At 37.1% G+C, this 25,488-nt stretch overlaps 1 protein-coding gene across 1 annotated transcript in view; it reads right to left on the minus strand.

Moving 5' to 3' along the window:
• Nucleotides 1-25,277, minus strand: part of PIGK (phosphatidylinositol glycan anchor biosynthesis class K) — a 63,792-nt gene extending 38,515 nt beyond the window's left edge. Inside the window, exons 1-9 of the mRNA XM_071750437.1 lie at nucleotides 25,121-25,277; nucleotides 23,494-23,547; nucleotides 21,971-22,062; nucleotides 20,824-20,959; nucleotides 19,481-19,592; nucleotides 19,013-19,109; nucleotides 18,575-18,692; nucleotides 17,685-17,795; nucleotides 12,721-12,893 (exon numbers count right to left, since the gene is read on the minus strand). Coding sequence (XP_071606538.1) covers nucleotides 12,721-12,893; nucleotides 17,685-17,795; nucleotides 18,575-18,692; nucleotides 19,013-19,109; nucleotides 19,481-19,592; nucleotides 20,824-20,959; nucleotides 21,971-22,062; nucleotides 23,494-23,547; nucleotides 25,121-25,213 — 986 coding nt within the window. The 5' untranslated portion in view covers nucleotides 25,214-25,277. The remainder of the gene's footprint in view (nucleotides 1-12,720; nucleotides 12,894-17,684; nucleotides 17,796-18,574; nucleotides 18,693-19,012; nucleotides 19,110-19,480; nucleotides 19,593-20,823; nucleotides 20,960-21,970; nucleotides 22,063-23,493; nucleotides 23,548-25,120) is intronic.
• Between the last annotated feature and the right edge of the window lie 211 nt (nucleotides 25,278-25,488).

Raw genomic sequence — 25,488 nt, forward strand, 5'->3', positions numbered from 1 at the left:
TTGGCTAAGGTGCTGTATAATGTACCAGATGAGAATCCTTGTATTTCATAGTAGTAACAGGAAAAATGTCAAGTTTTGCTCAATTCTAAAAACTAGCAATTGAAATGGTGTTTTTCAGAGGTTTAATTTATTTGTTTTTAAATTCCTGAGTTCATATCTTTCTTTTAATCTGAATATTATGCAGGTAAAATATAGTAACTAGCATACCATTAAATGTGAGATAAAGCAATTTTTAAAAGCAGTAATGATTAAAGACGACAAGACCTTGAGTGGTAACTTCTTTTAAAAGAAAAGTAATCAGTCCTTCATGTAGACTAAGCAGGATGCAATGAAACAAAATAACAACAGTTATTTTCTGAACTACCATTGCAGATTAACATCAGTTCAGATCTCCCTGTCACAGAAAAAAAAATACCTCTAGTTACTTTAATAAAATATTTCTGAAGATTAGCATATATTCTGTTATCAAGCTCATCTATAACCCACAGGACACAAACTGCCTATGTCAAAAAAACAGACGATGTACACACCAGACCTGAGACATTTCCAAACACTCTTCACTAAAATTTTACTTTAAATCTATTTTTTCCAAGACTACTTAATTTTAGGGCTAAATTCCTTAATGTAGGTTTCTTCTGGAAGGTTTCCTTTACTTGAATTATTGCAAAGGAGATGCTCTCTTGACATTTTCTACAGGACAATGTCATCTTTTTCTGCTCTAGATAGGAAGCATCTCTCCTGAGTACTTATCGCCTCACAAAAATAACTTAAAACACTGGGATTCAGTCTGATTGAGCTGATTAAATATCACAAATTAACACTCACTAGAACCAGCACACCTGGACTGAAGTTTCACTTGACCATGGTTACCTGGATCTGGCTCCTAGCTACTCTCATGCATACAGGAAGGGTCATGCTGGAGAGAGTTTGGTCCAGTACAGAAGAATAGGAGGCTATTGAAATAACCTCTGGTAAAATACAATCACCTTTAGTACTGTCATCCTTTTAAGGAATACCAATAATATGAGCAAAAAACAGAAAGGCTTTACAAACTAAGAAAATTACTATTTCACAGAATTCAACCTTGGAATGATTTTACATTAGTTTGTTTGGGGGTGGGTTGCATTCAATATCCATTTGCCTCAACAATAATAATTCACTTTTTTTGGCATATATTACAGATAGAGGAATTTTCTTTAATTTCAGATTTTTTAACCAGAAATACATTATGGTTTTGGGGGCTGGGGGGGGGGGAGAAGGGGGGAAGTTTGGGCATAGATAACAAATATGTATACTATTATTTCTGTTTATATTGATTTCATAATTCTCCTCTTGCCTTTTTTTTTTTTCTTCAGTTCAGATTGAAAGAAGGATACCTAAAAATTACTCTTCTATTTTACAAGGAAAATTACCAGTAAGAATGAATAACCTACAATATGCTGCTTTTCAGCAATTTTATTTCATTTCAAATTTCTGGTGAAGTTAGCTTTATCATATAATTATTCTTTTGTACAATCCTGATTACACTTAGTAAAATAATCTGATTACTAGATGAGCACAGTAGGCACAAAATGCATTAATACATTAATTATTCCCTGTTTCAACTAATATTACACAAGATTTACTGGGATTTCAGTTTGCTACTGTGTACAGGTTGCATATTCATTTGGCACATTAAACGATGGCAGGATTTCCTCTGCAGGTGGGATTGCCTTTCTAATGATATCTATATCAGCCATAGGTTCTACACCTTTCTCTTATGCTCACAGCCAGATATAGGCAACAGTCAGAGAGCTATTAAGTCTATTTCATAGATGCATTTTATGATATAATCACCAACACATAAAAAGACCTTCCCCTCCCTTTTTATTCCCCTCAGTATGTCTTGTAAAGGACTCTATTTTACATCCAAAGAAAGTAGAACAGAATAGTTAGAAACCAATAAGAAACAATTATGTAGGATATCTAAAAAAAATCAACTAAGTACTTCTTGGGTGATGTATTATTTTAAATAAATTCCATGTCACACCACTATTATTCTAAGGCATCTCTTGCATATAATATTACCAGCCATAAAACACTCATGTGTACAAAAACTCAATACTGCTAATGATAATCTTTTAAGAACTGCACTGTAATTTTCAATGCTTTATAGTTAGTATTAGCTGAATTTAAGAACAGTGTTAATTTGGCACATAATTACCAAATGTAATTATGGTAATACTACTCATTTATACTCTCACATAATGTTAAAAAAAACAATTATGTTTGAAAAAAATCCTGATACTGCAATATAATAATAATGTTGTGACCACTATTGGAAGCCCCCTGTTTGCAAAATATGTACACCATCAGTACATTTATATTTTCCCCAAACTCTACCACCAAACTGGAGGCATGTCCCTCTCTCCATCACCTTTCAACAGGCACCAGTGCTGCTGGAAGCATCCCCAAGAACAGCAACTGGAAGTTGTTTTGCTGGTGCTTCTTAGATGTTTGCTCATTAGTAACTGAACAGATAAACACACACACTGTGACCACAACAATTATCATAAAATATTTAGAGCAAGTACTGACATCAACCACCTTTAAATCTATGGCATGAAAAGTCTTTGTGTCACAGGTAGTATAGTACTTTCTCCTGGCCTTCCTAAATTACTTGATAAATCCACAGATTAATAAGCAATCTAGTATTTTTCAATATTGCCATAAGATTTGCCAACAATATAGAAATACAACATTTTAAGAAAAATCTTCCAACTAGCCAAATATTTTGTGCGCATGAAGTTTCCAATTTAAAAACATTAATGCAGAGTTTAGGTTTATCTATTTTACAGATACACCAGATATTTTCACAGAGACATTTGTAAAGCTCCTAAGCATCCAGCAATAAGATAGAAGTCAGCCTCAGAATATTTTGTAATACAGTACCCATTAGTAAAAACTGCATCAGAGGGAAGCCACACAAAGAAAAAAGGGCAAAAAAAAAATAGGGCACTCTATTTGACAGCTAAGGAAGAAACAGAGGTTACGTCCTCTATGGCTGAGATTTAGAGCAGTTTCACTTAGTGGCTGTTCTGCTCCAATTCCCCAGATAAAATTTAGACCTACAGCAAGAAGTCTTCATTCCTATTTTATTCTAACGGGAAGTCATGGTTCAGACTCTTAAGTAACCAGTAGGAAAAAAAAATAGTCAGTGGGGAACTATGAAGCTTAAATATTATGTTACAGTTAAATTGAGATAAACCTAACAGATTCATTATATTCTCAGAAACTAAAATGAGTCATAAATTGCTAAATATGTAGAGATATAACTATTATCCTACTATTTCACACAGAAAAATATTACCGAAATTTTACAACATGCCTATGGCAACATCTCACAGGTAACACAGGACCAGAACTCATACACCAGAACACCCTTTCTGATTTTTATCTCATTCAAAATATTTAATAAAATTATCATATTATATGCACTACCCCACTTGTCAAATTTAAATAGCTACTGTGGAAGTACAGGAAAAACATACTCTTATCTGCTCCTTTCACACAGTTTACACTTAAGTAATCTTTCTGATTGCATAGCAAATCTAACCATTCCTATCCTTCAGAGCACCGTGCTGCTGAGGAGGAAATGCAGATGTATTATCTGCAAGGCAGATTTGCCTCTAGTTCAGGAAAGCTTCTGCCAGCAGAACCATCGCCCTGAACTGCAGTTCCAGGAAGGCAGCCATGGGGAAAACATATTGGCACCGAGCAGCCCCAGCCCTCCTGTCCTCCTAAGAGTCCAGATGGGGTCTGTGCAAACTGAAAAGCAAGTCTTGTAGGATGCCTTCAGCCACTCTGGCCAGCACATCCTTGCCACAGATTAACTCTGCCCCCTCCAGGATCCAGTCCCTGGGTGAGGAGCAGAATGACCATCTGTGCTCTCCTTCCAGCTGTTCTCCTCCCAGTGAGGGGGGCAGGATCTGCTGTGCCAGCAGAGTGCAAGTTAAACAGACTAAAAAACTACCCGGGACCAGCTCTGGTATGGACATAATGTGTAAGACCAGTTTTGGTGGTTTATTCTGATAGCCAATTTGACTCTTGTAGGCAGAATAAATGAGCTAGCTTTGCCTTAAGGTCATGTAATGTCCCAGGCCAAAAAAAAACATTTTCAGTAACAGGCTGTGATTCCTAATGTTAAACCTGAATTCAAACATTTTGCAGAATAAGTACAAGAATTAGCCCACTTCTGCAAAGTACCCTTCCACATACCACCTGAAGCTGTATGAATCCAAGTGTCTGCAATTTATCATTCATCACAGAAAAAACCAATACTCTAGCAAGCACTTTTTAAAAAAAATACTGAGACAAGAAACATAGTAAGAGTGAAAAGATTCCAACAATCTAAAGATTATAATTTGTTGAAGATTATTCTGAAAGATTAACAGTTTTTCTTACCCTTCAATTAAAATGCCTGGAAAACGTACTAATACATTGCCAGTATTACTCAATCTTTTCCTGTGCATCTGGTCACTGCAGAATCGATTTATTTATGTATTTATTTTATATACCAATTAAGTAGCATAATATGCAGAAAATACCACTGTAAAATTAAACATCCAGCAACAGAAGGCAGGAGGAAGATGCAACATTGCTAATTGTTTCAGTTTCTGATCAACCATCCTCATAGTATAGGAACAAATTTGCATGCCAGCTAAACTTCAGCTAGTTGTTTTCAACCAGTAGCTATTTTAAGTTTCAACTCCCATCATATCATTCAAGGAACTTCCTCTAAAGCAACTTTGAGTCCCAATACTCAACATTTATTCTTTCGTTCCCCACAGGAAAGGAAATCCTAGCCTCCACTCTCGCCTTCTCTTCTCCTGAGAACTACTGAATTGAACTGTTCATGTCTGAACACTTGGCAGGTGTGGAAAGGAGACTCAAAATTGCCTCTAAATCCTCATTCCTGCCAGTCACCAGAACATTATTCAGGTAATGCTGTGCTCTCAGTGATTCCATATATTATGTTCAAAGTGAAAGTGTAATTCCCTAAACAATACTAGTGCTTGCAATTTTTACTTTTTTGAAATTCCGATTATTTGAACCATGTATGCATCCATAAGAAACACAGAGTTTGGTTATATAAAAACCCAGTAATTTCAGTTGGCAATGAAAATATGTTTACTCAGTTCATGACATGAGAATATACTCCTTTCAGTGGTAATAAATTCTAGTGCTATATTATGAAATATGAACATAGCTCTACACATTTACACACAGTAGCAACTTTCAGTTCATTCTGTGAAAGATAAATCCTGCCCGTTTCCATGTTAGATCATAAGTCTAGGCAGACAATTAAGGGTTTTTTAGGCTTTTTAGTTCTTTTTCAAAAGTATGTAAACTTGTGGCAAATTTAGTTTGGTGGGTTTTTAACAGTAACTGGCATGATGGAGTTGGGCTATCACCCTTCTATGAAAGGTGAACATCAGCAGTTGCTGCTACATTTCCTTGCAGTCCCAAGGAATAATTGGAGCCAACTGAATTAAGCTTCCTAGGATTAAAAAGACACTAGAACATATCCAGCCCCTGAATAACTATTCCTCTAATTCCCTGTGTATCTCACTACCCTCTTTTTTCTTCTTCTGCTTCAGGGCATGGAAAACACTCGATTGTGTTTCATTACTTCTTGTTTGTTTCTCCTGATATTTACAACCACCAGCCTTCCATGCAATCATGGCCTCCTGCCTGCAAAAATGCTGAATAAATTCCATTCTGCAGCAAGTTCTCTCTTTACAGAATTACTTTCTTTACTTTATCTTTTCTTTCACTTTTCATATACTAAGATTGATCTTACCACACATAATATTCTGCTCTCTTACAAATTTCATACAATAATCTTAGCAGTAGCTTGAGCACTTTGGAAGATGCATTCAGCATCTGTTATTTCCCCTCCCACAGTTTCTATAGATTTCTGATATCCTTGACCAAGCACATAAAACAATCTCATTTTGTAAAGTAATATTTAACACTGTTCAGCAAGCCATCTGTAAATTCATTTCTTTAAGTGAGCAGAATCTCCTTTTGTAATCACCTCCAGTTTTCTTTCCACCTTTTGATGCAATTGTGACTTCCTTGCTCCCCTGCTACCAGAAATTCACACTACTCTATTCAAACAGGTAACTGTATAGAAAGGAGATATCAAGCACCTGTATAACAATGCTATGCTTTTTTTTGGAGTTCAGCTCTTGTCCTCTCACAACTCACACATCACTTTTTTTGCTCAAGAATGAGGAGCTTTAGATGCTGACTATGAAGCATAATTTCTCTGAGTGTAGTAGAGCCTTCAGAAATAAGCAGTGCAAGGAAATATCTCACTATCTTCCAAGCCATCATGCAGCTTACCAAAATTAACAATAGGGCTTGGAAGACTTGCAGTTAGGTAATAAATCTGCTCCATGACAAAGACTTTGGTCCACCAAACACCTAACTCGAAAAAAAGTCTCTCCCAATCAGAGGGCTGGGAGATGGAAATAGAGATCATTGTATGGTCTTTTAGCCATCAGTTATATAAATGTGTTGTGAAGGCAGAATGCCCCTTTCTCCCCCACAGCTTTGGACAAGACACGAATTTTCAGCAGCAGAAATCTCTGACCATCTGGAAGGTAATCCCTCAGGCACTCAAAAAACAAGTGTAAGCTTTTTCACAATGTCAAAACAGGGAAAGACGATTTACATATGCCCCAATACTATTAAAAAAAAAAAAAGAAAGAAAGAAAAAAAACCAAACCAAACCAAAAACAAAACAACAAACAGTAGTGTTGCTCGAGACCCAGAGGCTTAATAGTTATGTGCCCAGATTAATTTCTGGGGCATAAGGAATACTAATGTATGCTTGGCCACTAAATCCCAAAGATCTAGCAGTCTCATAATTACTGTGTGAAGCTATCTGTTTGCTCTTTGCCCCTTGTTTTTCTGCCTCCTAGAAATTTTCTTCTTTATCACACAGAAAGTGTATCCTAACAAACATCAACAGCAGTTCTGGCACTTTTGACAGGAAGTAAATAATAGTAACAACATTTTATTGAAATTAGCATGCTATCTCAAAGCACTGAAAATATGTCAAAATTATGTGAAAATATTTCCTGGTCAGACTTTTGCCAAATACTACAGCTGTCTGTATGTTCCTCTTGACTGGCAACAGCACACAGCTCCAGAAGTATCTCTAAAAACAGACATTCAGACATTAATTTGTATTTAGCACCTGGACAGTAAAGCAAGAAGATCAAGCCTGGACCTCAATACACAGAGCACTAGAAAGACCATGGAGCACTTCAGAAGACTGGAATTACAGAGCAGGTGACTCAACTGCATAAATAATAGCATATAAAGATCAGAAAAGGGAGAAGAGCTGAAGAAGAAATGAGACAAAATAAGAATGTTATATAAGGAAGGTGTAAAAAGGAATGTGCAAAGGAAACTAAAATAAAAAACCTAGACTGAACAACCTATGATTGCTGGACATTCTCAGCTATCAAGATGATGTTAAAATATACTACGTCTGCTTAAGACCTCCCTTAAATCTGTTATGAAACAATTTTAGACATTACCTGTCCATTACCTAACACTATGATGTGCACAAATCAGTTGCCATATGCAAGTCACTTAAGAACATGGAGCTTCTGGGCTTGATTCAAAAGCTGAAGCTAATAGAAATATTGCCAGTGACTTCCATGAGCTCCACAGTGCTGCTACTGACCAAAAACTCTGTATTGGTATCAATGCCTGTTAAAACTATATGTAATAACTATGTATGTAGCTGCAGCAAAGAAGCATTTTACTGAAAACAACATGAAATGATAAAATAATAGAAGCAAAACATGGTATTAAGACTTGAAGGTTTCTCAAAGAAGAAATAGAAGATGCCACACAAAACCCCACTAAAAAGTTGGAAGAGGGGCAAAATCATCTAAGAGCAGAGAAAACCTGACTCAAGGACTACAGTACAGGGACTGAAATTAACAAGCATAACACAGCTGTATCTAAAGTTTTCCAAACACAATTTTTACCTCCAGTTCCTTTTGATATTGACAGTCATCCTTATTTATTTTGTACTGATGTTGTACTTGTGAAATTGTACTCTCCATAATTTTTCTTACTATAGCCTTCAAATTAATTTTAGTTGCAATACCTTTTACACTAACAAGTATATGAGCATGTTTGTGTGCACATGTGTATATCTGGCCTACTTTTAGGCAAGCAAAGAAAAAGCAAATATACTTACAATATACTTTAAGAAATATAGCCTTTATAGTTAACAGTTAGTATTAGTTCATTCACTTTTTTTTGTTACCTGTAGGCTATTAAAACACACATGAATGAAAAACTGTTTAAAATGTATTTTGTTAAGTGATTAAAAGAAAATATAATACGTATATATAACTGATCTGGGTGTTTCAGGGGAAAAATAAAAGAAAATGCATCTAAAGAGGTTTCCAGAAAAATAATATTACTTGGAATTAACAGGTTCATAATCCCACTGACAATTCAATACAGATTAGTAGAGGTCTGCTAATTTGTAAGTACTTTTTCTGTTTATAGATTACCCTGAAACACGTTACACCTCCACGAGGGTGCCACCCAGTGGAGAATAAAATAAAATTCTTACATTATCCCCTCAAATTTACACCAACCAACCAAAGAAAAAAAAAAAACAAACTTCAACTACTCCTTTTCTTTCTCATCTACAGTCATTTCAAACTGATCCTGCCGAGGGGGACCAGGGGATGGATGGGAGCCACCGAGCCCCACCACCCCTGAGCCTCCCTTTCCACACCGGTGACACCGGCAGCCCCCGAACCGCCGGGACGGGGGCGCGGCCGCTCCAATGCTGCCACCTGCTGCCACCTGCACCGACACCACGGAACCACGGAACCCATTAGGTTGGGAAAGATCTTTAAGACCACCAGCTAACCCAGCACTGCCAAGCCCACCGCTAAACCATGTCCCCCAGCACCACATCTACGCGTCTGTTAAATCCCTCCAGGATTTGATTCCACCACTTCCCTGGGCAGCCTGGTCCAGAGCCCAATACCCTTTCCAGGAAGAAATTATTCCTAATATCCCCGAAGGGCAAGTTGATGCTATTTCTTTGGCATCGTACACGTTCAGATCTCCGTTGTGCTGGGGCTCAGCTGAAGACACCTCCTGTGCTGTGTGGAAGTACTTCTGCAATCGAGAACACGTGCTGCCACCAAAACAAATACAGCAGCTTTTATCTTCCAAAGCCTTTGCATAAAGAATATGTGGAAAATACAAGGGGGAAGGGGGGGGGGGGGAGGTGTAATGAAGCTGCTGTGAATTTATCATGACATAACAACAAATCACAATGCAAATGAGAACTCAGAATTTCTCAGGGAACAAAAGCTTTTGGAAGTAGTCCTAAAAATTATTTCTAAAACTTGAAAGAATTACAAATCTGAGACATCCAGTAAAAAAATGAGCAGTGATCTCAGAACAAAGCCATCTTTTTGTTTTAGAAAAGCCCACAGAGCTGAATGGTATCTACTAGCCACAAAAAATTACCTATTGGTTCGCAAACTGGATCCCCATGGATTCAGGAATACACAACAGCAGCTTTACTGAGAAATTGAAAATTGAAAATAAATGGTGGAACAGAAGAAAGGACAGGAAAGAGCACAAACAAACAAAAAGATTGAGAGAACATTTGCTATCAACATACTGCAAATGAACCAGTTACTCACAATTAATTCTCTGTTATATAAGCATCCTTCCTAACACAAGTGGGAAATTTATTTATTTTTTCAGAAAACAGCCACTTCCAGTAATACCACAATTCTTAACACAATTATTAAATATGAAGCCAAATTCTCAAAAGCAGGTTTTATATGGTTCTTTTTTATAAGACACTATCTTTAATCCACTTCTAACTACTCTTAAGAGAAATATTCATCCCAATTTTTACCAATGCTTTCTGCTGATATACATCTTTTCCTCATGACAGGAGCTGAAAAGGAAATTCAAGTTTTCCAACTGGCTGCAGAGTTACAATCCCAGTTTAAGAAATGCATTCCTAATTTATTAGACGAACTAAATTTTGCAAGGTTCCTTCTCGAAAGACACAGGATTACTTCTACTCCATAATGTTTACTTCTTGCTCTTTCATGGGGATTTAGACAAAATATAGTAATCTGAAACCCCAGAACCCTTAGACTGTCAGGTTTTCTGCTAAAATTGACAGTTACAAGTCCAGTCAGGACTGCCAGAGCTGCAGAACAAGTCCTTTGAAGTGAACGTAGATTAAAACTGCTATGAAGAAAGGAAACAGCAGAGGATTTTCCTTTTTATTATTTTTTTAAAGCTATTACTTGCAAATATTCACCTGCTGCTTGCTACATGGCATAGATAGAAAGCAAGCCCCTTCTTTTTGTTCATTAGTAGTTGTTCTTTGTACATCTCTTAGCCAAAGAAAAACAAAACCTGAAAGGTCTCAGCTGTCAAATGTCACACCTTGTGCTCCACATGGAACAGCCCCTTCTGAGCTGGTTGCACAGCTACAGCTCACACTGAGCCTGGGAGTGGATCCTGATTATGAAGTAATTGCAAAGAAATTGTGTAACAAAAGACCAAACAGCTATTGAAAAGACTTGGCATAGTCACAGCAGTGGGCTAGACAAAAACTTAAACACTCTGCCAGCAGCACTATTCCAACATGATGGCATCTTCCTTACACATTATCTCTGTAATCAGTAGTTTCTCTCTTCTGTTTATTTGTTCTTAATGCCCTTATCTGCACATATAACACGTGAAACTTTACACTAATGCAGACTACTTAAGAGCTGAGGTATGACTTCATTTTCTAGTTATGCTACATAACATCATTATTCAGTAGCATTCTACTGCCACCACTGTGTAAAAGGAAAAAAGGTATCATGCTAACATTGAGGCAAGAATAAAACAAAGAGGAAATTATGCAAAAAGGAATGAAACCAAGAGACTATATTAAATATTAAGCCAATAATACTTCTGCGAATTACCTTTTAGGGGAAAAAAAGAAAAAAAAAAAGTAAAAAAGTAACCAGAATGAAATTAAAAAAAAAAAAAAAAAAAAAAAAAAAGGAGAAGACAAGATTCTACATAGATTTTGAAATGAAAAAAAAAACAAGAAAGCAAGCAAAATATGCACACTCAGTAACCAATGTAATACATCAGAATTTGTGTTACTGGTATACATTTGTGATCTGTCACATACTTCCTGGTAAATACTTCTTGGAAATCCCTGAGAGGCACAAATTCAATTCTACACAACTTTTTCCTCTTCACAAAGGTTTTTAAAACAATATTAGTACAAACAAGATTATTACTACTTTGGAAGGAATGTTCATTTTTTAATAAGTTTGGCTTAGATTTCTCCCAATGATACCAAAAAGAATGAACCAGGCTGCTGTAGGCCCATCTTTCCCTGGCTTTTTTACTTAAGAGTGAAATCTGGGGTGTAAACAGCCATCACAGCCCCAAATGGGACAGAATGGTTTAACAAACACTGAGGTGGTTAATGATATGGACAATCTGGGTAGTATCGGTTCAAAGATCACATGATACATGAAGTGTTCCGACTTCTTAACACCATAACAGATAGATATGTGTAATATTTGTAATTGTCTTTAAATAAAACCAGAGTAACTAGTTCTTGAAGAGCAGACCCTCCATTTTTAAAAAGCATTAGCATTTTAAATAAAGCTTAGATTTGCTGTAGTGAAATAGATATCTGTCATACCGAGAAGTAACGATCTCAGAATTCTGTTTAAGGAATTTATTTAGCACTCAGCATCACTTTATACAGTAGAAATGCTCAGTATCTTGGTGGAAATCCTTCCTAGTACCCACTCTAAACTTCTCCTGACTACTTTAATACTAATAAGATTGCTATCCACTATATTGCTCTTCGATTTGAGAAATAGCAAACAAGGTAGCAATAATTTATGGGCTGAAAAATATTTCATCCCTGGTATAACAGACTATTTCAATCCCCTTTTTTCCCCTCCTAGAGGACAGTGTCATGAAACATAAAAGATGCAACAGAAATGGAAGCACAATGCTAAACAAACTCTACAGTACAAGCACATCTTCCTTTACATGTTCCCAATAGGTGGCAACAGAATACCAAAAATACAAAGTAGTTTATAATTCGTTCTTTATCCAGAAAGTAATGCAAGCCCCACTAAAACTTCTATTAATGAACCTACACCTGCAACTTTATTCAAATGATCACTGCATCTCAGCAACAAAAATTCTTAGGCAGCTCATGTCAAAAAGCCAGAGTATTCACAGAACAGAAACGAAGCATTTATTAAAAAGCTCATAATTATGAAATAACTGAAGGCTTATACTTGGTGCTTACCTGAGGGAGTTAAGTGTCACAACAAGGAAGTTACAAAAATAAAATATTTTTGAACATTGAGGAATAAATGATAAGATAGAAAATTCTAGACTAGTTTTTTTTGTTGTTGACATCCACACCTTGTTTTTTAGCAATTCTAAGTAAAGGACTGAATATAGTTAAAGTTTTTGGCTGGCAAATTCCAAGTTATCAGTAGTAGCAGGTTCACACTAACTCCCTGATTCTTTGTGAGAAATGACAGATCTCTTTTTGTTCAAACATGACTGTTTTGTTTCCATGGCACATAGCTATACAAATCAAGTTTGACTACTTACTTGCTTTCAAAACCAGCCACATCACGGTCCAAAGAAATTGTCTCTGTTGTAATTTCCACCTTTCTCACACTGCCAAAGAAATCTGTTATCAGAACACTTTGTGGGTCTCGCTGAAAGAGATCAGTTCGGTGCCCAGGTGTGGAAACACACAAGCTTTTTGGACAGACCTGAAACTGGAAAACCAAGATGGATGGTCATATCCTGTCCCTCATTCATCAGTTGTCTCTACATATACCTTCTGAAATGAAACTATAAAAAGAAAGATAAATGCCACATGCAACTTGCATTTAGCTTCAGTACAAGCTCCGCAGCTGAAAAAAAACCCAAGCAAAAAGCAAAAAGCAAACAAACAAACAAAAAAACCCCACACAAATAAACCCAGTGAAACATTGAAGGGCATAAACATCCTGACAACATATTTCAGAAAACCTTTATCCTCACCATTATGCCAGCTGAGTTTAGAAATGCTTCTGTGAAAGCCAACCATCAATTACATCTACCTGATTAAATGCAGAAATGTATTTCTGAATATAGATTCAGCAATGCTGCTATAACAAAAGCACAGTTCTTCACATTTACCAAAGGGAGCAGGCAAGATTGAAGGTAAAGGCTTCATAAAGCAAGATTTTACATTTTGATTTTAAAAGGAAAAAACCCTCTTAGTCTTATTTCTAGTTTGTAGCTTGTAAATTAAGGCAGAATTAGTATCTTCAAATATCAAAGCTGTTTTATGTACTCCAAGTTCACAGAGATAACCTGTAAAAGCTACAAATTAGCTATATACCTTATTATTTATTTTACCTATGTATTTTGTCTACATATCAGACCCAGTATATCTACCCCACATTGCTACACTTGGAAGACAAGAATAGCACTAACAAACTGTTTTCAGTTGATTCAATTCTGTATAAAGGTACATCTGCTGAAAATAAGTAGATGTAACAGATTTGCTGTAGCATTTAGAATATCTGACAGGACAGCATGACTTTAATATCAAGACTTTATGTACCAAGCCAATATTTAAGGCAAAAGCAGTGCATTTTAGACACAATACCTTTTTGGACAAGTCCTACCACACTCGCAACAAAAGTCTCTAATATTTCTTACATGGACAGATTCCTTTATTTCAAGGAATCGTGTAATACACATATTGTAATATAAATAATAATTATTTTGTATTTTTATTAATAATGCTATGTAGACTAAAATGTGATGAAATGCAGCTCAAGGCCTCTCTCTAGCATCCTTGATAAGCTTGAAAACCTGAGTTCATGTTTCGTTCTTGACACTTCTCAACCAAGCACATCACCTTACTAGACATAGGAGCTAGACATACAACCCTGCTAGACAGTTTCTAACTTGACAGTGCTTTGGACAGGAGCAAATGTTGCTGTTCTCTCAACTCATGGGTAGTCCACAGAACCACCTGATAATCCAGTAGGTTATGTGGGTCCTAGTATATTCCAGAAACATAAAACATTTAACAGACAGAATAATGTTCAAGAATACAAAGACAAGAATACATAGGATCTTCATTTTAAGATCTTACTTAATCTTAAATTCTCCAAGCAATTTTCACAAACAGGTCCATCAGTCACTGATCTAGAGCTCATATACCTAATTAGAGCTCTTAGAAGGTTGCATTCTTAGGACATAATCACAGGTCAATCTACTCAATGCAGATGCAACCTCAGTTTTCCCAGATTATGACTGACAAAACCTGTGAGTTTCAGTCCATACCTTCTATCACAAATTCTGTGCTCAGCCTGACACAAAACACATTGGCTTGTGTGGTTCCTTCTCTTATGACAACAGAGCCCTCCATTTAAAAATCTTTCCAGAACTGAAACAATGTACCTGGCTTTCCTTCATAGAAGACAGATTCCATCTCCCCATTCCTCCCTTTTGCTTCATTACAGTTTCTCCTTCATACCTTTTCTCTCTAAGCCTCTAAGCATGGCATTAGGCTGCTGGTCCAGAGAGACTTGAGCTCACTTTCACCTGTACCTTAACTAAAGTATATGAGCACACATGTCCACTGAGCTCTTTTTCTAATGATTCCCGTGATTAATGATTTTTAATGATTGTTGGCAGAGTATCTCACAGCTGCTAAAGAAAAGATAGGGGCAGATCAAATCTTTGCTATCCCCCCTGTGAAGTGAAAATGAACTGGATCCAGCAGCATCGCACTTCCTGTACAAAGGCACACAAATCCTTTTAAGTTTCAGTTTCACCAAAATGCAATTAATTTTCTTCAACTCTACTTCAACTAAGGGCACAAACTTAAAAACTAAGTCTCTGAAGTAAGCTTTTGTTTTAATCTTTCTATTTGATGCATAAATCTATGCTGCAGTTATACCATTAAGTCTCTCCCTAGCTCTCCAGAGAGTGGACACATCTCAAAACAACTGCATCAACACTGAAACTGGAAAACTGATACTGCATCCAACTATTTCTAACATGTCCCAAGACAATTTACTACCATTAGATGTTGAGATGAATCTTGAAAAAAACATGCAATAGCACTGAGAAGACATCAGTATTAAAAATGTACCTATCAAGTACCACTGCAAGAAATGAAAAACTGCAAAACAGCTAAACCACAGCAGACAGACACTAGCAACTGTGGTTTTCTGACACATACACAAGAACAGGTAAATGCTGGCTAATAGAAACATACTTGTTTATGTTTTGTGTTTCAATTTTATAATAAAAATATTAGTCAAATAAAGCTACACAGTTCCCCCAAATGGCAACTTTGTTATGACTTAACATTTTCACAATTTTATGACAAAAGAGATCTCATTTAGAAATTTATTTCAATCTCACTGTAAAAGTTCAAATCTCTGACATTTCAATTTAGTCTTTACTTTTTTGAAACTGTGATCAAACCAGAACTCATTTGCACAGCTTTATGTTATCCCTTAGCAACACAGATGGAGCAGGTGGGGAGTAGGTGGAGTGGATTATGAAAAAAGATGTCTCATTCTTTACAGGAATGCAATATCCAAATCTTAGGTGGATGTGAAGAGAAGCTGTTTTAAGAGTGGCTGAAGAAAAGTAAAGAGTTGACATGATAGAAGTTGTGTAACAAATATATAGTACTTCCAAAAGAGCAGATATTTGACATTTCTGAAGATCAGACAACTGAACATTAGTTAATAATTTTAAAGCTAGTTAATGAGCAACTTAATGTTGATCCTGAGTTTGGAAAGCATTAATTTCAAAAAATAAAACTTGGATAAGTAGTATATCTTTTTTTCTTAAACCAGCAAAACACTAACGTGTTCCAGAGCCAAAGCATTTCCTGTAACTATTGGCAAATAAATGGGCTTATATCATTACCATGGACTAACTGCATCTGAAAAGCATCAACCTGAAATCAAAGGGTCACATTTGCTGAAATATGTGCCTATTACAGTTCACTACAGTTCACTATAATGACATGTTTGGGTCCCTTCCCTTCCCAGAGCAACAATAAGCAGATCTACATACATTGACTTGCAAAATGTAAGAAATTTGCCAGTATGGGCTGACTTCCCACAGCTCCACCTGAATATTTGGCATATAAACAAAAACACAATGGAGAATGTTTAGATACCTTCTCCAGAGAGCTCAAAAGGTAAATTACTTGGCCAGCTACCAAGTTTTCTATACTCTTCACAAGAACTGGATTAATATTTAGCTGGTTAGACCATTCATGCCACTTCCCACATGGCTACTTATACAGCAGAAACCACTGCTAATTTTTTAATGACTCCTTTTTTTAACATAAATTACTTTTCTGGTTTACAGAACAGAGTTCTAAAGTGCGGTTTGAATGAACTGGCTAGAAGAAGGTACTTGACCATTAAGGTACTTGCATATTCTTCTTAACATGACTTATTTTAAAGTCATCTTTCCCATGATCAGAAGTTATTAAATTACAGGACAGAATTTCATTCTTATGGTACTAAAAGAATCTTGAATCCCAGTCACTGAATCAACTCTCTATCAACATAAAATCTGTCAAGCGTGGGCTGTTTATAGAGTGAATTCTACTTCACATCTAGCAGCCAGGCTAACACCACCCTCTGTAGACAAAAAGTGGCATAAAATTCTTGATCAGCTGCTACTTTTACAGAAATGAATAAAAGACAAAGTGTTCTGTAAGTGGCAGCTCTTAACTCACTGACACAGCATGGCAGGATGTAGAGATACAAGGCACTAAAGAATAATGTATTACAACGCTATTACTCGAACAAGTATAAAGGCTTAATAGAGTAAACAAAATAAAGGGTTAATAGAGTAAATAAAATATGGTTACTTTTTATGTCATCTTACCAGTGTACACATCTGTTACAGAAGCATTTTCATATATTTTGTCATAGATTATCTGGTTGTTACTTTCTTTTCCTCCTGCCTCCTACTGAAAGCTACTATTAATATTTACTTAAGATATAATTAACTCCAAACACCAATGGATTCTGACATATCTTGCTCTGGAATCTAAGCATACACACAAAGAAATCATTCTCTGCAGGTATTTGTGAGTACACTGTTAGAATTTTACCTGTTTAATTACTTTTGCAAAACAGTATCAATGGCTGCCTTTCTACATTTGCAAAGTGTCTGCTACCCACTAAGCTCATTTATAAGCTTTTTGCTGTTATTTTTCATATGCAAATAATTCAATCTATTGCACTGAAGATTTATTTAATACTTTATTTCAATGGATAAGAAAAATCTGGTAATTTTGGTTAATTTTTTCTCTAGCCAACAAACCACTTTTCCACTGAGGGCAATCCTTAAAGTGTTACATTAAGAGTACACTTGATGGCAAAAAGACTGTCCTCCCCAAAGCTGCTTCTGAAAGAAACAGCAGGAAAACAAAAAGCATTTGGAGAACCCTACGGACAAAATAAATTAGATTTGAAACTGTTGAAGTCATTAGCATATTAATGAATGTTGAGTATTCTACTTACTAAGTCATTCATATTTGTCTGACTGGCTGGATGGATTTCTTCCAAGAACTCCAACACATAGAATGTGTATCTGTCCATAAGATGAACTCCAATCCCAAGATCAGGTTGATGCTTAAAACAACACACAGCAGTTATTAGAAATTTACAGAAGAGAACTCTGTGTTTAGGAGCAGAAGCAGAATGTAATACCATGTTATAAAAGTTAATCATATTTGTTTTATTCTTAGGCAAAGAAAATGACCTAGCCACGAAGAAACCTGCTGTTGACAAGCTGAATAATACAGTCTGTCTTCATTTTTCTACACTGTATCATGGTAATCCCCATGCCTGCCAAAAATCAGAGTACTACTTCTTCTTATTGGTCCCAGCACAGATTTGTCCACTGGCTTAAGATTCTTAGGACTCAGAAAACAGGGCTGGGAGAGACAGCTTATCTTACAGCACTGTGCAGGTTCAGGTAATCCTGACCTGCTGCTTTTGGTCTGGCTAGGATCTCTCTGCTATCTCTCCTCCTGTGATTCAGCTGGGATGCAACTACACATAGTGACAGGTAGTGTTATTTGGTTTGGGGTTTTTTTAATATCAAGTACAAAAAGTCCTAGACTGAATATTCTCCACGTATAACTCTGTACCTCTTAGTAGTGTTTCCATAAAATTTTCTCCTGTCCTAGACAGTCATAAATTGATCAGTCAGCACAGAAATCAACTGTTAACCTGGTTCTTTGGGACAGTGCACACACAAAAAAGCAAAAAAACCCCCACACTTTGTAACTAGATACCTTACAGATTCAGCTATGAAAAAGGAAATTTTTAGTTAAAAGTCAACAGGGTCTATGCTTTTGACTTAGGCATTCTGAAAACTGTCTTCAGGATTACAAAAATCTACTTACTGATAAAGAATCTTCTCCAACTTGGCTGCTAGCCAAGGCCATTATATTAGGTGAATAAAATCGTTCATACATGGATGCTCCTTGACAAGTATCAATAATAAACAAGAGTTCATTGTACCTGAAAGAAATAAAACAGCCTCTTTACCCATCTCTCTTTCAAATGAAACAACATACACATACTTTGTTTTTCAGTTACTGGAACAGATGCTAGGAATGGAAGAGTTCACACTGATTGAAAGATGCCAGTTCGGTCAAAGCAAAATATTTGAGTAACTTTAAGAAGCTACAAAATTAAAACTTTTCATACTGAATGCAAACTTTGTGATTGTACGGAGGACGGGTAGTATCACTGCTGAAGGTAAGCAAGTCCTACCAGTAAAACTTCAGGCATCCCCACAAAACAGAGCATTTAACCTCTAAATAATGCTTTTTTCTTACCTTCTTTTCTGCCACATTTGTTCAAAGGCATCAGCAAGTTCTACATTTGTGATTTCTTCAGAATCTTGAAATTTCAGGAAACCATTTCCACCATGGCCTGACAGAGAAATCAGAAGTTAGGCAAGTGTGTAGGTTAAAGGAAGATATTCAGGCAGGATGACCAACTTTCTAAAAAAAGGCAAATATGACTATCTTTCTTTAAACAGACTCCAGCAAAATAAAATACTAGTACAGTAAGAACAGAACACACCCATTTAAAATGGAAACTATATTTGCCAAGTACTGTCTTACAGATTTTTTCTTAATTAGCTATGACATGCTAAAAAAAAAAAAACAAAACAAACAAAAAAAAGCATTTTGTTGATCCTTTTGGTTTTTTGATCTTCTGATGGCATTTCATGCTTTCAGACTAGCCCATCTAACTGAACAACAAAAACCAATAAATTGTATAGAGAAACCTGCAATTACCTGTCATATATATTAGAATATTGCTTCTGTCATCAGAAAGAAGACGTTTGGATCGTGGTGTGCTTGGTGGGATTCTTCCTGTTAATACACGCAAGAAATTTTCAACAGTAACCTATAAACAGAAGCACAAAGTAATTTTCTGATGAGAAAAATATTGCTTAACAACTGCATGCCTGGTTACATAAATTAAGTAAAGGAACACTGAAATGTGCAGTGTGTCTATCTAGATGCAATATTGCACGGTATAAGCTGCATAAACAGACATTTTCTGTTTAAGGTTTTACTGCAGGTTCAGTCATACGTTACCTTATAGTTTATCCCATTAACATCAGCCTGTTGCTTTATCTACTAACATTATAATTTCTAAATACATATTCAATGATCTGAAAACCTGTCAACATAGAGCTCTGTTCTGCCAAAGCTGCTCACGTACTCAGAAAATGCTTCAACTTCAGTGTGTGATACCAGGGGAAAACAGAAGTTTTAAATTCCCTCTGCAAGTCAGGAAAGGAAAAACAAGATCAATTTTGGCTATGGAAGTCTTTGAGTGATCAGGTAAAACCCATCTGCATGGTGATTGTAAAACATCCTATAAAATGCAGAACAGGAAGTTCAAATGCAAACAACAAATCCATCCAGGAAAAAAAGTTACCAAAAAACCCCATCTCTCTATTTCAGTGTTGTATCATCACTTCTTTATAGAAAGATTCAGAGAAATATAACATCTACTATCTACTTAAATATGCTCCTATAAATCTTTAGTGATGATTACACAGAACTATTAAACCACACAGTCGATATCCAAATTAAGATCAACAATTAAAAGCATTGTCTGTTAGAAGAAAAATTACACAGAAATTTTGTGATAGAATGCAGACTTCTACATAGTAATTATAGTAGTAATTGGTTTATGGCTTTTGTTTCAATAAAGGCATCTACTCAGGATTAGAAATCTAATTAGAAATTAGAAATAAATATTCCACTTGCATGCCCCAAGTTTCATAGTGGTGTTAAGCACTTGCAAGATGAGACACTGACCAGCCATTTACAAAGGAGAAAAATTTCAGTAAAGTGTGTATTCCTAGCACATACAAGGAGTTCTATATATTCTTTTAACAGTGGAGAGTCTTTCAAATAGCCAATACACGACATGTTTCTAGTATATTAATTTCAAATACAAAACACAGAATCAAAGGGAGAAGAGTTATGTGTTTTAAACATTGTCAGTTACCAATAAAAGCCCAGCCCAAACCCAGTAATGTCATTAGAAAGGCTTCCTCAGACTACATAGATGCATAAATCAACACTGAAAACAAAGACCCAATAATTTAAAGTGCAGTCACCTCATAGCTTCTGTAATCCACTTCCACATCATCTCCATAGACATTTAGCTCCATGTTTTTATGACTAAACACAGTAGCTGGTTTGGGATTCCTGGGATTACACGCCATATCATCTGCTAACATCAGGACAATGTGACTAGAGAAAACCAGACAAAAATATTTCAGGCAATCTACTTTTACATAACAGTCAAATGGAAACTACAAGATTGTCCCATGATTACAACAATAACGTAGACCATTAAGAAAATTCCTGGAATTGCAAGTGAAGCTTAGTTTAGTTGTACTCTATTTCCTTATGTAAATCCTCTCTATTATAAAGATACCACACATGTAGACACAGCTAGCTGTCACTGATCTATAGGATTAAGTTAGGGCAAAGATGAGTACAAGAGTAGCTGACACGAGCAACTTTACCATACAGTCTTCCCCCAACCTAGGCTGGCAGACTAGAAAAAATTTTAGAAAAAACCACATTATAAAAACAGTCAGAAGTAACTGTGCCAATTCACCTAGAACTTCAAGTAGGACAGTTCAGAACAGTTTGACCACCTTCTGAATACTGGTGCCAAAGAAGGGACAGTATTTTAACCATTGTGCTGTTGCTAGATGGACAAAATCTTTTGGTTTCTATAAAAACATTATCCAAAAATGACATTTCAAGGTGACCTTCAATATGTAGGAACTGCCTTACTCAGGGCCTTTAGTCTAGGGAGTATCAGTGTAGTTTCAGATGTCTAAGTCTCACATTTAGTACAGTTAGGGGTGCCAACATCTCAACACTGAAAGGAAAAGTACAGCAAAAACTGTATCCCAGATTAGTATTGTCACTGCTGAATACATTTATCAATTTTCACATTATTGCAGCAATTTACTAAGTAGTACATTTTAGTGACCAGACAGCTCCTGATGTTTTTAATCTAACCAGACTATTACAACAGGAAGTTTTATTATATAATTTGTTGCTTTTTATTTTGAACAATATTGCCACACTTTTCAACAAACTGATGTGATTGCATCCTTCTTTCCTTTTTACTTTTAACCAGTTAAACTGAAAAGAAGATTTTTTAATTTTTTTTTAATGCCTGAGACAACAAGAGAATGTTACCAGCATACTTGCAAGGAATGGTATTCACCAAGTTTCCCTCACCTGTCAGGAATGCCAAGTCTCTTGACACTTCTGTATACTGAAAGAGTATTTGCCACGTGACGATAATTAAACCAGAATCGAGATGTACACACCTTGAATTTTTTGAGGGGAAAAAAAACCCAAAAACATGTCAGTGTAAAAGATACAAACTGGTCTGGCACACTGCTTCAGAAGATTTAACAGGAAAACTATCTACAAACTAGTAACATATCAGAACAAAAATGATAACTCCAAGAAACTTGTGATAGAACTTACACAAATCATTGATGTACCAAAGCAACAAATACTGAAAGTAAAAGTTTTTTGGTTTGCTTGCTTGTTTGTTTGTTTTTCAAAAACTATTCTTAGCATACCCACTGATTAAAATAATGTTATAAAACCCAGGCAAATATAGAAAGTGACACTTTAGGGAGTAATTCAGCAATAGTAAGTTGATAAGCTAAATTTTTTTTCATTTGCTTTCTCCATATCAATGGAAGAAAAAAAATCAAAGGAAGAGCTCTCATCTCAACAGCAAACCCATTCTGGGAGCATTCTTGCACAAAGGCATAAGTGAATTCATGTAGAAGCCACACACAAGGGAAAATGAATGGAGGACATTTCCATTTAAGCAGTCAAACATAATAAATGAAGAGCCAAGTGAGCTCTAACCAAAATCTGATTACAAATTCTCAAAAACCTCAAAGGAGTTGAAGTTTCTCCTGAAAAAATATAACCAGCAGACAATCTGTTCAGGACAAGAAGTCCTCTTTGGGCCTTATTCCCACTTTCTTTGTGTGTTTTTAAGGGTACCAATAAAAGCACCTATATATTAATAGTATTCAAGTTTGATGTTTTAATATTTTCAGGTTTGTATATTGCAGAATACAGAAATTATTCCTTCTAATTCAATTAATTACTGTTAACTTTCCTCTTATATTGCTGTGTCTTAGTATCTGGAAAACAAACAGCTTTTACTGAGCAATTACAATAGTGTTCTGAAACAAATTAGTCACTAAGACCTGAACTGTGATTAAGAACCAATTGTGTACCATGACTCAAAGCTAATAAAAGATTAATAGCAAAGAAAAAAACAAACAAACAAACTAGGATAATAACAGTTGAGATAAACGTTATGTTGCCTATATTTATTTTATTGTAAGCCTGTTATCACAAGTTAACAAAGCGAGTAAAAACAAAAATCAGAAATTAACTGTACCTTTCTTGTCAGAGAGATATACCTCTGTGATACCAGTTATATTTTTGTTCAATATGCAGAATGGTCATTTTTCTTAACGCTTTCAGAACTTTTGTTTTATGAATCTTGCCATGTAGTTAGATGTTTTGAGTGTTTAAATGCAGTTACAGTGACGAAATGATTTTATCATAGTGTAATAAATTTGCAGGCACAATTTCAAATTTATTCATTTTCAAGTCTTTATCTTTCCATTTCTTCCAAATGAACAGAGTTCTTGAGTGACAGTTGCAATTATGATGAAAAAGTGTCAGCTTTATTGGAAGAAAACAACCTGGATTACACTTACCAAAACAGCCCAGTTATTGGTATGTCCACTTCTAAAGAACTGTTCTGTTTGATCCTGAAATATGGAGAAAATACGAGATGTTTTTCAGCAATAAGAACGAAGTGACTGCTCATATTTTTGTTGTTTCCATAAAACAGTGCTCAAAGAATATTTACCACACCTTTACAACGATTAAACCTTACAAAAGCTTCAAAAGAGGTATCTTCCTCTTTTTGTGCATTTGTACATTTTGTGCAAGTTAATTGCTCTAAATCTTTCTCTGAAACTTGCTAAATAACAAAGAACTATTAGTCACTGTCAGCTTAGTTAAAACAAAAAGCCCACACATCTCTATTCCAAAGGACATTCCAAGAACAAAATAAAATGATTTATTGACCTACAGTTTCTTCCTTAATGAGAAAAGGGATTAATTTCTTGGATTAATTTCTATATTCATTGCTCTTCTCATCTTTTCAAAAGCAGATAAGTGAATCTGCAATTTTAATCCATTTTAAATCCAAGGTGGTTATGACAACTGTTATCTTTAGTTCCCACTGTGCTTTGCAAAGGAGAGAGTCCTTCTTCTTTAACAGATAGCCTAAACCAGGACACAGAAAAAGGATAAGACTTCCCAGAGGTGTGACAAGTCTGTCACAGGACAAGAACCCAGATGCACCGACTCTTAAATTCTCTGAGGGCTACTGGATCCCTGCGGTACCAGTAACAGAAACAGTAACACACTAACAGAAACAGTGATTGTTAAAATGTATGTAAAGCATAACAAACTTCCAGTAGCAATTTGCGGGTTAATCAGTAATCCAAAGACTCTAAAAATATTCCTATTTGCAACTAATTCCAAGTGCAACTATTTGATAATAGACTTCAAATGCAAACAACACTCCAGATGCTGTGTGGGCACTGTGCAAAAAGCATAATTACCGATATATGAAATTACTCCTACTCGAACAAAAACATTGGCTCCTTCTGTGTGCAAATGCCTCACACCTGCCGAGATGGGCAGGCGACAACCGAGCCCCAGGTGAGCCCCAGCACTATCACTGCCCGTGAAAGCGCCCAGCACCCACCTTGGTTTCTAAAAGAAAATATCCACACCTAACTTAGCCAGCAGACGTCCGCGATAGGAGCATAAACACCGACTACTGAAAGTTACATTGCACAGCCAAGAGAAATCGCGTGTGAGAAACCTATAAGCGTATTAGAAGACGGCCTTGTTTTTACAGTGTAAGGAAGTCCCAGGTTCCTGAGGAACCCCCCGCTTCCCGGGGCGGGCAGCAGCGCAGGCTGTGAAGCCCCACCTGCCGCAGCCGCACCCACGCCCGGGGGCAGAGCCAGGCGGGGCCAGGGGAGGACCCGCCCAGGGACAGCGGTGCGGGGCAGCAGCCGCCCCTCCGCCGGTAACGCCGCAGAGGGACAGCGGCTGCCGGAGCCAACGGAGACGCTCCCAGGGCGCTATTCGGGGCAGATTCCCCGGCGCGGCCCCGAAAGCGGCAGCGGGGCGGGCTCTGGCTGCGGAGGGGAGGGGATGGGAGAACCAGCAGCACGCAGAGCCTGCGCCACGGCCCAGCGCTGCCCGCTCTCTGTCTCTATCTCTCTCGCTCCCGCCAGCCGCTCCCGCCAGCCTTCGTACCTGGATGCCGCTGGCGAGCGCTGTGCCGCAGCACCCCAGGAGCAGGGCTGCGGCGGCGCTGAGCCAGCAGACGGCGGGCGCGGCAGCCGCCATTTTACCGCGCCTCCTCCGCAGAGCTCCCGCTGCCGCAAGTGCCGGAAGGGGGGAAGCGGCCACTGCGCACGCTCCGCCCCGCAGCCTCAGTCCGGGGAGCGGCGCCGTCGCCCGTGTCTTCTGGGCGCTCCCCTTGGGCTGTGCCCGGTGCGTTCTGCTCTCTGCGGACGCCCGGAGGAACGGGGTTTCGCTGGAGCAGTGTCCCTGCTCTGCTCCGCGCCCGCTGGTCGGTCACACACCCGACGTCCCCCGGCCCTGCCAGCTCCTGGAGAGCT

The sequence above is a fragment of the Heliangelus exortis genome, chromosome 8, assembly GCF_036169615.1.
Source record: "Heliangelus exortis chromosome 8, bHelExo1.hap1, whole genome shotgun sequence".
Classification (NCBI taxonomy): domain Eukaryota; kingdom Metazoa; phylum Chordata; class Aves; order Apodiformes; family Trochilidae; genus Heliangelus; species Heliangelus exortis.